Source organism: Protopterus annectens, chromosome 12.part0 (assembly GCF_019279795.1).
Source record: "Protopterus annectens isolate FY-2018-M chromosome 12.part0, PAN1.0, whole genome shotgun sequence".
NCBI classification, from domain to species: domain Eukaryota; kingdom Metazoa; phylum Chordata; order Ceratodontiformes; family Protopteridae; genus Protopterus; species Protopterus annectens.
The window spans coordinates 205,782,136-205,795,563 of record NC_056746.1 but is presented as its reverse complement, the minus strand read 5'-3'; the positions used below and the strand labels follow the sequence as shown (position 1 = coordinate 205,795,563).

At 38.9% G+C, this 13,428-nt stretch overlaps 1 protein-coding gene across 2 annotated transcripts in view; it reads left to right on the top strand.

Annotated features, from left to right (window-relative positions):
* LOC122816450 (netrin-3-like) overlaps positions 1 to 13,428 on the top strand; it is a 668,831-nt gene that overhangs the window by 383,295 nt on the left and 272,108 nt on the right. For both annotated transcript variants that reach the window (XM_044089255.1, XM_044089257.1), the window contains exon 3: positions 1,006 to 1,194. In XM_044089255.1, the coding sequence (XP_043945190.1) occupies positions 1,006 to 1,194 (189 nt within the window). The remainder of the gene's footprint in view (positions 1 to 1,005; positions 1,195 to 13,428) is intronic.

Here is a 13,428-nt window from a genome sequence, read left to right as displayed (position 1 = left end):
TACAAGTTTGCAGTGACACTTTTTTTTCTCTGGTCATGTTAGAGACAGATAAGGAAAATCTACATCAATGGGCATGAATGTGTGTGTGAGTCATCTCTTCCTGTTTTCGTATTCATGACTTCTTGTTTGCCTGGTGTCCAAGTGAATAAATCATTTTCCGCAACCACTCTGGTGTTTCCAATTTTTAATAACTTTCCCATTATCCACAGTTTTGTCAAGCGCAGCACTTTCTGCTGGTATTTTTGGTAGTTGGGGGGGGGGGGGGGTTTAAGACACATGGCAAAACGTTTGTTTTAAAAAGAACATAATTAGACCATTTGAGTTTTAAACTTCAGCAGCAGATTTCCTAGTTTTAATGGTGAAGCCTTGTACATTAACAGTTTCCACGTGTTGCAAAACAGAAACCTGAACCTAAATTGGGTAAACATGCACATTTTTATCTGGTCACTAAACGTAATTTGTTTCAAATGCAATGACATAAAATACTGTTTATTACAACCTTGTCTATATCCAGTAGTATGTTAATGTGTTTCAGCTGCCATTGTATAATTATATGGAAGATGACTATTGCCATAACTTGAGTGTAATATGGAGAAGGTCTAATTTTTTTGGGGTGTAACAATCTTACTTTAGCAATTATGTTTTACATAGGTGGCCTTTGATGATGGGGGTGGGGTAGTTGTAAAACATTTGCTGGTGTGTCATCCTTAGTTAACCGATTAAAATAACAGTTTTTTTCCACCAGTTCTTGTGTAGGCCTGTTATTGGTACTAATGAAATAAGGTCTTTTTCACTTTCTATCCAATGTAAACATTGCTATTCTAGTGCTTCATGGTGTTTTGAGGTTTGTGGGTGTCATTTGTTGTATCTTCAATCACCAGTGTATGAATCTCCTCAAAAACTCATTTTGGGATGCACTATGTATAAAGAGCACTAGCAGAGTCCACCCATTCAAGTGGTTGTCCACTCTTCATTAATCTTGTATCTCTTTTTTTTTTCCTTCAGCATGTGAATGTAACCTGCATGCTAGACGCTGTCGTTTCAACATGGAGCTTTACAAACTATCGGGTAGGAAGAGTGGAGGGGTATGTTTGAACTGTCGGCACAACACAGCAGGACGACACTGCCATTACTGCCGTGAGGGTTTCTATAGGGACATGTCCAAGATGATAAAGGACAGAAAAGCCTGTAAAGGTAAGAACTCAGAATGCTGTTGGATATTTCATGACTTGATGCTTTCCTAGAGACATCTAGCTGATCTAGGAATTACACAGTACATACGTTGTCTGTACACATTCACTTCCAACTCAGGGAATCTAGACATGTATTGCATCTGAATATTGGCTTTATAAGTTCTCTAAAAAGTAATATTGAGTTTCCAAATACAGATTTAAGTGTTATACACCAAAAAATAAAGTAGTGTTGAAAGCTTACTCCAATGAATTTTTGACATGTTATACAAAACTGTCTTGCTCATATGAACAAGCTACCTAGAATGTTATATTTGTACATTTGATTGATGATCAGGATGCTATTGTTTATTTTGTTAACCTTTTGTTTTGCAAAGAGGTCAGTTTCTAACTTGTGCAATAGTGTTGTTTACTAAAGATGCAATTAAATGGCATTAACTCAGTAAATGAACACACAAATTATACAACTTGTGCTACCTTTATACAGTGGATACTAATAACAAGTAACAACCGTTCTTTTTAATCTCATTGTTTATGACTGATTTTTGTACAAATAAATAGAGCAAATCAAAAATGTTAAGACACGATGATAAAACCAGGAGCCATTGCTTATGGTGTATGATGCTAATAAGCTGAAAAGGTAATGCTAAGAATATGGTTAGGAAACCCCACTTTAATTAGCTTTTGTCAATGAGGGATGTGCAGTTTGATTGCTTTGTTAGGTAAGTTTAATTTGCATCCTGAATTGAGTGAAGTTGTTTAATTCTCTTCCTGCAGACTTAAGGCAAATAAAGGTTGCAGGGGGTATTTTAGAAGAAACTTCTTCCCCTATTGAGAAATTGAGGTTAAAGGGGTCTAACAAGTCGTATGGTCTACATGGCCTTCACTATAGGTACAAATCTCCATTTATTGTTCATGCACCATTCTATTACAGGAAACTTGACTTGTTAATGGGACGCAGCATCTCCTTATAACTAAGGTGCTTATGCAGGCAAGGTCCTTGCTTGTGCAACAGAAGTGTAATTGCTCTCCCACTCTTCACACAGCTTCAGTTTATTTTGGAAGAGTGATAGATTGACAGAGAAATCTATCACTCTACTGATGACTACTAATCCATCCTGTTGAGTTGCATCCGACTCCTTTAGTGATCCCAATAACAACCAACACTATTCACAGAATTTACTATTAAAGTATAGGATGGATGTAGATTTCTTGGCATTTCTTCCTTGTTACATCCACCATGCACACACTTAAATTTGCATTTACAATTGCCAGACACATACCTATGGACAATTTGGAGTTATCAATCCACCTATTGCATGTGTTTTGGATGCAGGATATAGTAGCAAATCAGATTACCCATAAAAAGACTTTACAAACGCATGGACACCATGCTGCCCATAAGAAAGCTACACATCATATAATAATAATAATTGTTTTATGTTAATTATTGTTTGTAGCTGTGGGCTTGTTTTTACAGTATATGGGGACCAAAATGTCTCTACTGCTTGCTTCCTGTTTGCATCTGTCAGTGCTGTGTCATAACAACACAGCTAATTCTATCTGCTAAATATTATAACCAGCTCAAAGGGTGCTGTACTTGGAGGAAAAGGGAAACACCATAAAGCATTTCAGGTTGTTTTGTTGAATATAATTTGATAAAAAAACACTGCAGCCATAGAGATCTCATATTACAAGGTATATCTTGGCATTTGTTTTGGGTATGTGTTTAACCAGACTGGCAATAACCCACTGATATTTGTTGGGTATTAACATATATAATAGTACTCCTTCAATTCTTAAAATGCATGTCCTAATGACCTTAGTCTACATAGGGTAGACAGAACCAAGCAAAAAGGTATGGCACAGTATGTGTTGTATACATCACCCTTAATGCAGGCCAAATCAGAGGGTTAAACTAAATATTGGTATCTTCAAGAATGATGTTACTACACAATAACAGAATCATGAAGTGGCTTTTTGTGATTGCAAAGTAAAGGTTAGTAGCATTGCTATATAACATTCTAATTGTGCCTTTAGTTCAGCTTTCACATTTCCAGAATTTGCACAACAATTGTTATAAATGTTGAAATCTATGTTCCCTGTAAAGCTCAGTCAAACCCCCCCCCCCCACAAGTTCTAGTTATTAATTTATTATAGGTTCATATGCTCAAACTAGGCAGACAGTCTGTGTGACAATATGGAGCCTAGCCACACAACCTTGATAGATCTGTAGGAGTATTTTCCACTCTGTTTTAAGCCCATGCTATTTATCCAGTAACTGAACTTCATCAAGGTGAAACTTGAAGTCCAATGAGTTACAATTTGCATTATATTGTTTGACGTGGAAGAGAGCAAGTTCTATAGGTAGAGGATTCTTTGGGTGAGGAACCTCTCTCTCCAACAGATCTTGTACATATTGCAATGAAGGCTGATACATTTGGGGCAAATTTCTTTTAGAACTTCCAATATTTTTAGGAAGAACAGTTTTAGCAGACCAGGATCTTTCATAGCCAGATGGCAAGGCAGTGATCATGTAGGAGACAGTTGAAGGCAGAGAAATATGAAAGGGATTTTGGTCTATCTGGGCAGCTAAGGGAACTTAGTCTTTTTTCTTTGTTTAGCAATGGAATTTGTCTTTCTAGCTGTGCAAGGTGTTTGGAGAGGCACATTCCAAATAGTGCATTGTAATCTAATTGCTGTGATGAGGGAGGAATAGAAGGAGAATTATCATTTCTTTGACCTTGGGGGATATACCTTTGGGAATTAACTGGGCCAGGTAGTAAGACTACCCAGCTATAACTGATACATGCCTAGCATCATGGCACAGACAGGAGGAGTCTTGAATGCTACCTGTGTGACTGGAGACTGATTATTGGACCAGGCCCTGGAGGAGCCAAGCAGAGAGGGGGAAGAGTGAAGGGGCATGACCTGCTCACCTCTCCAGAGGGTGGGTGGTGTTGCATGCACATGTGGGCACATCGGGATGATGTGACCTCCCTGGTGGAGAATGTGGACATTTTCAAGTTTAGCATTGTAAGCTATCAGTATAATGAGACTCAGTCAAATGAGTTTTCAGTATTTTGAAAGTTGGGTATTGTGGTCTCAGTCAAATAAAATTCAATATTTTCAGTTATCAGTCATGTGAAGTAGATCCATTTTATATACACTTAATCTTTATTCAAAATATTTTTTCTAAGAAAGCTGATTATGGTCATGTAATATGTGCTTATTTATGGAGGAGGTGATTAATGTGTTTCTTTTTTTATGAAGATCTTAGAACAAACCACTCCTGATGTTTCATGAGTGTACATACACTTTTATTTGCAAATTCTGTATTCAGCTGAGATAATTAAAAAGCTGTGCCTACATCAGCAAATGTACAACTTCTATAGTCATTACACATGAATGCACCTGTTTTTTTTCTGATTGATTGTTAGAAAATCCTTTATTAAACATTTTAAATGTGCTGTTTTTTTTTTAAACAGCAAAATGTGAGTTTGCGCTTGCTGTCTGTAATAAGTCCTGGTTATAAATTTCCAATTTTGGTCATAATTTTTTCTAATAATAGGTGTATCCTTATTAGTAGGCATGGGAAAAGCCCTAATGAAGCCAAAATGACAATCTTTACTTCAATTAGAAGTGATTAAAACATTTATTAATATTGTAGGAAACTTGACCCAGCTGACTTTAATAATTTCTTCAATTAAAGATTTAAGTTTGTGCAGGTATTTTTGTTCTAAAAAAAGATGAACTAAAACCTCAATTTCATATTTAAAATGGTTACCATTTATTATTCTACTAATCCTTATAAATTGCCTGCTAACTATGTGAAGTGCATACATTTAAGAGAAACACAATGTTGGTTTTAGATGTGAATATAATTAACTGATGTCTTTTTTTCTGTATATATATATATTACTGTAGAAAGTATCATAATCTGTTGTGATGTTGATATCTAAAAAAAATCAATTGACAGTTCTAAAATCACTTATAATAATTAAAACAAATAGAATTTAGATCAAGTCCTTTTAACTTTTCTTTTAACTGTTCTTCAGTTTCATTACAAATGAAAATTAAATCATATATGTAGCGTTTATTAAATGGTTCAAGATAAAACAAATAATGTCTTTACTAGAAACTCCCTTTTCCACCATACCATGACTAAATTTGCAAATACATATATAAATATTATATATATATATATATATATATCTCCAGTGAGACATAAGATTTCAATCAGCTAAATTTACCATGTCTTGAACAGTTTGTGATCTAGTAATATTTATATTACTTTGTGATTACAAAACAGTGAATCACTCTCAACAGCTTCAGGGTTACTTTTCTTCAGTTTTGCTCTAGTGACAGTAGAGTTTTAAAAATGTAGATAAGTGATATATAAAGATGGTTTACTGACTGTAGTATCAAATAAGACCGGTTTTATTGTTAGTGTTTGCAACTTCACAGTACTGTGTGTTTTTCTAGCTAGTTTCACTGTGTGTAAGGTATTAACTGCTGCTTTTCAGCTGTGAGAAACATTTCTGCAGTTTGTTCTAAGTAGTGGGGATATTTGTAGCATTTCCATATTCAGGCTTGTATTTGGGCCTAGTGCTTGTGGAGGCTGTGTGTCTGAGCACATATTCAGGGACATCTTGGTTTAGCCAAAGCCATCAGGCATTTCAGTGAGAGGGAATTGTTTGAGGTCATTGGCTGACTGAGGTCACCTGGACTACAGCTTAGACCAAGCACCTCATTGGTTCTTTTGAGATTTCTTTCTTAAAAGCCGTCTCAGGTTTCAACTTTCTGTTACCTAAGAAGTTCAGTTGTGAGTGTTCTGCCATTTCACACTGAGCTGATTGAAGGAAGGACACTGAGGAAACTCGGAGCTATAATATATAACATTAAGTATCCTGTTTTTTGTTTATTTTGTTCTTTATTTCTTTGTTATTTATAGCACTTTGTGTACTGTGTATTTTTCTAGCTAGTTTCACTGTGTGTGAGGTATTGACTGGAAATTGTCCACTTTTATTAAGCATCTGTTGGGTTGTTTGTTTCTGATAACTTGTTGCAGTTAAACTCTTTTTTCTAGAGGCTCCTTTAGCTGTTTAAAACTTTCATTTAAAGGCTCACTGCTACTTTTCAGCTGTGAGAAACATTTCTGCAGTTTGGTGGCTTTGCAGTTGCCCGCCCCTAGTGTAAATTTGATCTGGGACCCTCCTCCCAGTCTAGTGTCATTACCTCATTCTACCCAGTACAGGAAGAACATTTGAGAAGGCCAATCAGCTTAGTTTCTGCTACTCCTTTCTCTCTTTCCACTTAAAAAAAAAAATTTTTATCTGCTTTTACTGTATTTGTGTTTCTTCCTACTTTATTTTGCTTTTGCGTCATCTTAAAAGTACTCAATTGTATTTATTACTGCTTGGTGTAACTCATTCTAAGCCTTTTAGTTTAAGCACTTGGGCTTCAGACCAGTTGTTTTACATTAAGAAGGTTTGTGGTCTGCACTGTAGTGCAGAACAGGTAGCTTACATCCTTCTAAGTTGGTAACTGCTGATTGAGGGCTCAGTGTCTGTTCTAAAAGTGTATTAATTCTGGTTTAAGCACTTGGGCTTCAGGCCAGTTATTTTACATTAAGAGGGTACTTGGTCTGCACTCTTGTGAGAGGAGAGGCTGGACTCTGCCCTTCTGAGCTGGGAATTTCTGGTTAAAGGCTTATAGTGCCTGCATATTTGAACTGCTTCTTACTGAAATTGGTACACCTTGTTTGCTGTAGCATAGACTAGATCCAGGCCTGCTAAATCTAGCTTTGTTTGTATGCTTGTTGTTTGTTTGCTTGTTATTTCCCTGAAACGCTAATTCCACCTAAAACGCGGCTTTTCAGCGCTTCTGTGGATCCCTAGTGATATCTGCATTGCTTACTGTACTTATTTCCTTGTTTCACTTGAAAGAAAGTTACTGTTTGTCATTTTTGCATTTAAGTTACCTGTAACACATTGCATTTAAGTTACCTGGCACTTGCTCACTAAGTCAGCACTAAAAAATTAAAAGCACTACACCCTCACAAACTCCCCTTGAGTACCTTGTTCCCCATTGGCCCTTTTTTCAATTATAAAGGAATTCCCAATACTATTCTAGCATGTCCAAAGGTCAGTTGTCAATTTCCTCTCCAGTCCAGCTGGTGAATCTGGGAATCTTGAGGCAATGTTACAACTGCCTCATGTACACAGACAACCCTCTCCTCCTCCCAACAAATTCCAACACATGTGAGAGATGCAACCATATAGCAAAACTGGAGGCTAAGCTCTCTCAACTCAGTACTGGCGTAACCAGTCAGGAGGAGAAGGAAACCACACTCACTACAATTCCAGTCTCACATAGACCTACCACGACAGCAAACCAAACACATAAACACACAAAAACATACTCGGAGGCTCTAAATAAAAATCTGCCTAAGCAGCAGAGACCTCCAAAGCAGACACCCAAGCAACCGCTACCCCAAAACAAAACACATGCAACACATAGCTCTCAAAGCCAGTGTGCCGAACAGTCACAACCCTTAAGGCTACACAACACACCTGATACACTTGTAATAGGTGACTCTATCGTCAGGCACACTGACATCCCGCTCACCAGGCTGAACAAGGAGAAGGTCATGGTGAGCTGCCTGTTGGGTGCTAGGATCCGCCACATAACACAAGCACTCAGGTCACTTCAAGGCAAGTACGAATATGACTAGGTCATTGTCCATGCTGGTGTGAATGACCTGAGACATACCTCCCTGGACCACATGAAAAGAGACATAGAGGAGCTCTCTGAGCATGTAGCCCAGGCCGGTATGACCCTGACCGTGAGTAGCATCTTACCCTCACCAAGAATGATGCCACAATATGAAGACAAGATGATCAATTTCAACAATTGGCTTAAGTATTGGTGTCATTCAAAGGGGATACAATGCCTGTCAGCCTGGGATGACATGCTCGACAAGCCACAATAGCCTGGGATGACACGCTCGACAAGCCACGATGCTTCGCTAGGGACAGCTTGCACCTGTCACCCCTGGACTTTCGGATATTGGCAAAGGCTCTTGCTACCCCATAGTGCCTTTTTTAGGCAAGGCTCAAAAGACAAACCCACCTCCATAGGTATCACAAGGGATAAGAAACTAAGATTAATGCTACTCAACGCCAGAAGTCTAAACCTCAAGATGCACGCACTCGAAACTCTTCTTAGCATAGAGAACATCGATATCTGTGCAGTAACAGAAACCTGGTTCAAGGCTCTGGAGAGCACCCCAGCACTACCAGGTTATACCTCATACCATGCTTTTCGGCCCCAAAACTTGGACCGAACCAGAAAAGGAGGGTTAGTATCAATATTCGTCAAAGATACCCACACCTCCAGGTTGGTGGCACAGCACGAAGCATCAGAGACTATCCATGTGCAACTAACAGTGGGTAAAACTGCCTTCCAGTTTATAGCCTGCTACAGACCACCCTCCCAAACCCAGGAACCCCACTCGGCCTTCCTAAGAACACTGGAAAATATGAAGGTCTCTCCAAACACCATTATATTGGGTGACTTCAACTACCCAAACATAGAGCTCCAACACCCTAGCTCAAAGGTTCCTAGAATTTATAAACTCAAATGCTATGGAACAACTTGTTACCACTCCCACAACAGTGGAAAGCATACTGGACCTGATCATCACCAACATGGGGACTCTATGCTCCAGACCAGAAGTGTATCCCTCACTGGTAAGATCAGACCATAAACTAATCTCACTGGATATTCACATCCCGACCCCATCCCCTGCCCAGAAAACCACAGTGAAAAACTTCTCTAAAGCAAATTTCACATTCCTCAAAACCAAGGTGGAATCCTTCAAAGCCCCCGGGCCTGTGGAAAATACAGCCCAGACCGCAGAATCCTTTATAAATGCATTCTATGAACACCTTCAGGAATGCATGGATCATGCAATCCCAAATAGAAGACCCAATCCTCCAAAGGCAGACGTCCTGTCTGGTGGACCCCAGCCATAAACAAACTATACAATAGAAGGAGGAAGCTACTACATGATAGAGCAAAATCCCAAAAAGGGAAGGCATCTCTGATCAGTATTAGCAAAAAACTACGGGCACTCATAAAAGCGTCTAAGGCCAGCTTCGGGAGAAAAATTGCACAGGACACTAAGGATAATCACAAGGCTTTCTTTAGTTATGTTAGAAACCTGGGTGGGAATTCCCAGATATGCTCAGAATTAGTCCAAAATGACAAAAAATACACCGAACCCACAGACATTGCCAACATCCTAGATGACAGGTTCACCGCAAACTTCTTCCCCCCTCCCCACCAAAAGGGCAAATATCTATCCCAGCAGAGTGCTGTCCCCCGACATCTCAGATGCTCAGGTAAGAGCCGCCCTCTCCAAAGCAAAAAACACAGCATCAATGGGACCAGACGGTGTCCCGGGCTGCATCCTACATGAACTCCAAGAAGAGCTAAACCCAAACATAAAACTACTGTTCAGTCTCCGCCTTACTACAGGATATGTACCCAAAGAGTGACGTACAGCAACAGTGGTCCCTCTCCTCAATGGATCCTGGAAACTATCGCCCCATAAGCCTGACTAGCTTGGTCTGCAAAGCTATGGAAAGGATCATCATGGACCTCATAAATAAAGATATTGGGGCCCTACAGACACTGGATCCTACCCAGTTTGGCTTTGTTAAGGGCAGATCCTGCCTCTTAAACCTGGTCAATTTCTTTGAAACAGTCACCAAGGCCATTGACGAGGGGAAGGTGGTCCACACAGCCTACCTGGACCTCGCAAAAGCCTTCGATACAATACCCCACTTGGGCATTATAGATAAGCTCACCAGATTAAATATAAACCCCTATGTCACTAGATGGGTTGCAAACTGGCTCAAGGACAGAACCCACATGGTTAGAATTGCTGGAGCCAAGTCAGACTCCAAACCAGTTACAAGTGGCGTCCCACAAGGCTCAGTCCTGGGACCTCTCTTGTTCGGTATATATTTCTCGGAGGTACAGGCCAACACGGAAGGACTGTGGCTGACCAAGTTCGCAGAGGACTGCAAACTGGGTGCCACAATCAACTCTCCAGCCGATACAAGCATCCTCCAAAAGGGCCTCATAGAAACAGACAACTGGTGCCAGAGCCATGGCCTCAAACTAAACACCAAAAAGTGTATAGTCATCCCCTTTGGCAAAAACAAAGTGCCCACAAATTACCACATAGGTGGTAATCCATTAAGTACAGAAGAAGTAATTAGGGACCTGGGGACCCAAGTTGATAGCAATCTCTCATTTGACAACCACGTGGCCAAAGTGGTTAGAAAAACATTTTATATAGCCCACCTAATCATGAAGGGATTCACATCTAGATCAGGGGAGGTCACCGTACCTCCTTACTCATCCCTCATCAGGCCCATAATTGAGTACAATGCCCCTTTTGGGATGTACCTTACCAATCACCTGCAGCAACTGGAAAGACCCCAAAAGTGCCTCACCAAGAGGATCAAAGGGCTCAAACAGATGCCATATGCTGCCCGGTTAAAGAAACTCCAGCTCTACTCAGTGGCATACCGCCTGCTCAGAGGCGATCTGTGCCTGATGTATAAAGCCATATCCAACCCGGAATTAATGGACATGCTGCACCTCAGAAAATCCAAATCACATCGAGCTACGCGCTCGAGAGACTTGAACCTCAGCACTGAAATAAATAAGACATGCTGGAGGGACAGATTCATAACCCAGAGGCTCCCTTCACACTGGAATAAAATCCCAGTCCAGTTTAGGCAGAGTCCCTCATTGACTCTCTTCAAGAGGAATCTTGATGAGTGGATGGGAGATCGTAGGTTTACCCCAGGTATCACTTCTGTGTCACTGTTAGACAGAGGCACAGTATACTAACCTCAAAAAAGGGCATAGCAAAATTAATTTAAAATGGGTGGTGAAAGCCAATCACACTCTGGCTAGGCTTATAAATGCCCTAGGGCAGATAGCCAATATGGACCTATGAACCTATGAACACCCATCCATGTATCTTTTTTGGCACTGTTCAATGCCAGTTACTTTGCTTTTGTGTGGACAAAGTACTGACGTGTCTCCTTGGGTGCATTACTGAGTGGTAACCACGTCATAGATATTGATGTGAATTGACAGTTATCACTAGTGATAGTTGGAAAAGGGAGGGGCAGACAGAATACAGTAATTATACTGTTGTGATTAGAATACAATAATTATACTGTTGTGATCATCAGCTAAGTTAACCACTATGTTTAGCATTACCAGAGCTAACTGTACTGCAGCTGGTATCATAGGAGGTAAAGACTGTTGGCATAGCAAACACAAAAGTCTACTAGCATGTAAAGACCATTAAATATAACTAAAACGTGAATTCTTGAACAAATATATTAATGGTCAACATGGCAGATAAAATAAAAAAAAATACTTTAATAAATAATTCTTAAAACATAGGTAAGCTCTCTTGCGGTGAAAAATACCTCTTCTTCAGACCATAACAACTCATTAAATATCAGTCCTTTAAAATAACAGCCTATCAAAAACATAGTAGAAACCACATGATAAATAAGCGCATAGTGCCCATTCATAAAAAAACACCCATTCATAAAACAACACCCATTCATGTCAATGTTTCAAACCTAGTGACATTAGAAGAGGTTTTATGAAGGAGGTCTCATTTAATCCAGGAGAGAGTCTGCCTTAAAGTAAACAATCCAACGTAAGTCTGAACACTCCATTTTGTTAATCACATCACCACCACTAGCATTTAATTTAACAACTTCTAAAACAGCAAATTTAAAGAGATGTTCAGAGCCCAGAGCCAATATATGTTTATCTAAAGCATTTTGCAACCTTCCATTGTGAATATCTCCAAAATGTTCTAAAATTCTATCTTTAAGTTGCCTATTTGATTTGCTGATATAAAAATATTGACATTGCTGACATTTAACATAATATAGAACATTTGATGTTCTACAATCTGCATATAAATCTAAGTAGATAGTAGAATCAAGTTGAGGATGTTTAATAGTAGTTGTAGTCAAAATAAAATTGCAGGCATTATACATCCTGCATGGAAAATTATATTTCTGTTGTGAAACGGGAACATCATGCTGGGGATGTTTATACATAATTCATGTTTCAGAGATTTATTGTTGTGGAAAGAAAACTTCAATTTGTTACCTAAAATCTTCTTAATTTGCTCGTCAACCATTAAAATAGACCAGTGCTTTTTAATAATGTCACAAACCATAGAAATGTCACTAGAATATGTAAGAGTCGCACAAGAATTAGTTCTTGCAGCTACAGGTAGGCGTGTCAGTATATCATTATCAGAAGTAAAATACTGCTTTGTGACAGAACTTCTCAATGAAACCATTTCTTGGGCTTTTTTATGTACTTCATCAGCATTATAACCCCTGGCTGTAAAATCATCTGATAGGGCATTAACTGCCTGATAGGATTGTTCATTAACATTATGCAATCTTAAAACTCTCAACATTTGTCCCTTCACAATGTTCTTAGTAATGTACCAGGGATGCATGCTGGTTTTATGGAGAACATTGTTTCTTTTGCAGGGTTTCTTAAAAATACTAGTGCATATTCTCCATAAATCATCAAAACTAACATTAACATCTAGGAAGGCAATAGATTTATCAGAGTAATTGCATGAAAATTGTAAAAAGGAGGTCGTAGTATGTAAATAGTTCAGTAAAAGAAAATAGCTCTTCACTGCTTCCCTTCCACACAAGAACACATCATCTACAAAATGTCTAAAAAACAAATATCAGAAAAGCAGTTATTTAAAACATGGGCACGTTTCTATTTAGCAAGTCCTAAATTCACATATGAATTAGTGCATACAGTGCACATGGCTACTCCAATTCACTGAAGATAAAAATCATTCTCGAACACAAAAACATTATTTTTAAGGATGAGTTCAAGGAGAGATTAATAGAATCTTGTCTTTAGAAAAAGTAGACAGATTAGTTAAATTAGTCCTGACATTCTCAATACCGTAATAATTAGGGATCACAGTAAACAGAGAGACTATATCAAGAGTCACAAATAATAGCTTAGCATCCGGCTGCAAATTGTTATACCATTGACCTAGGTCACGTAAAGAATTCCTTGTATCCTTCAGAACACTAGGTATATGGTCGAGTATGGGTCTAATAGTCTGCTCAACAAA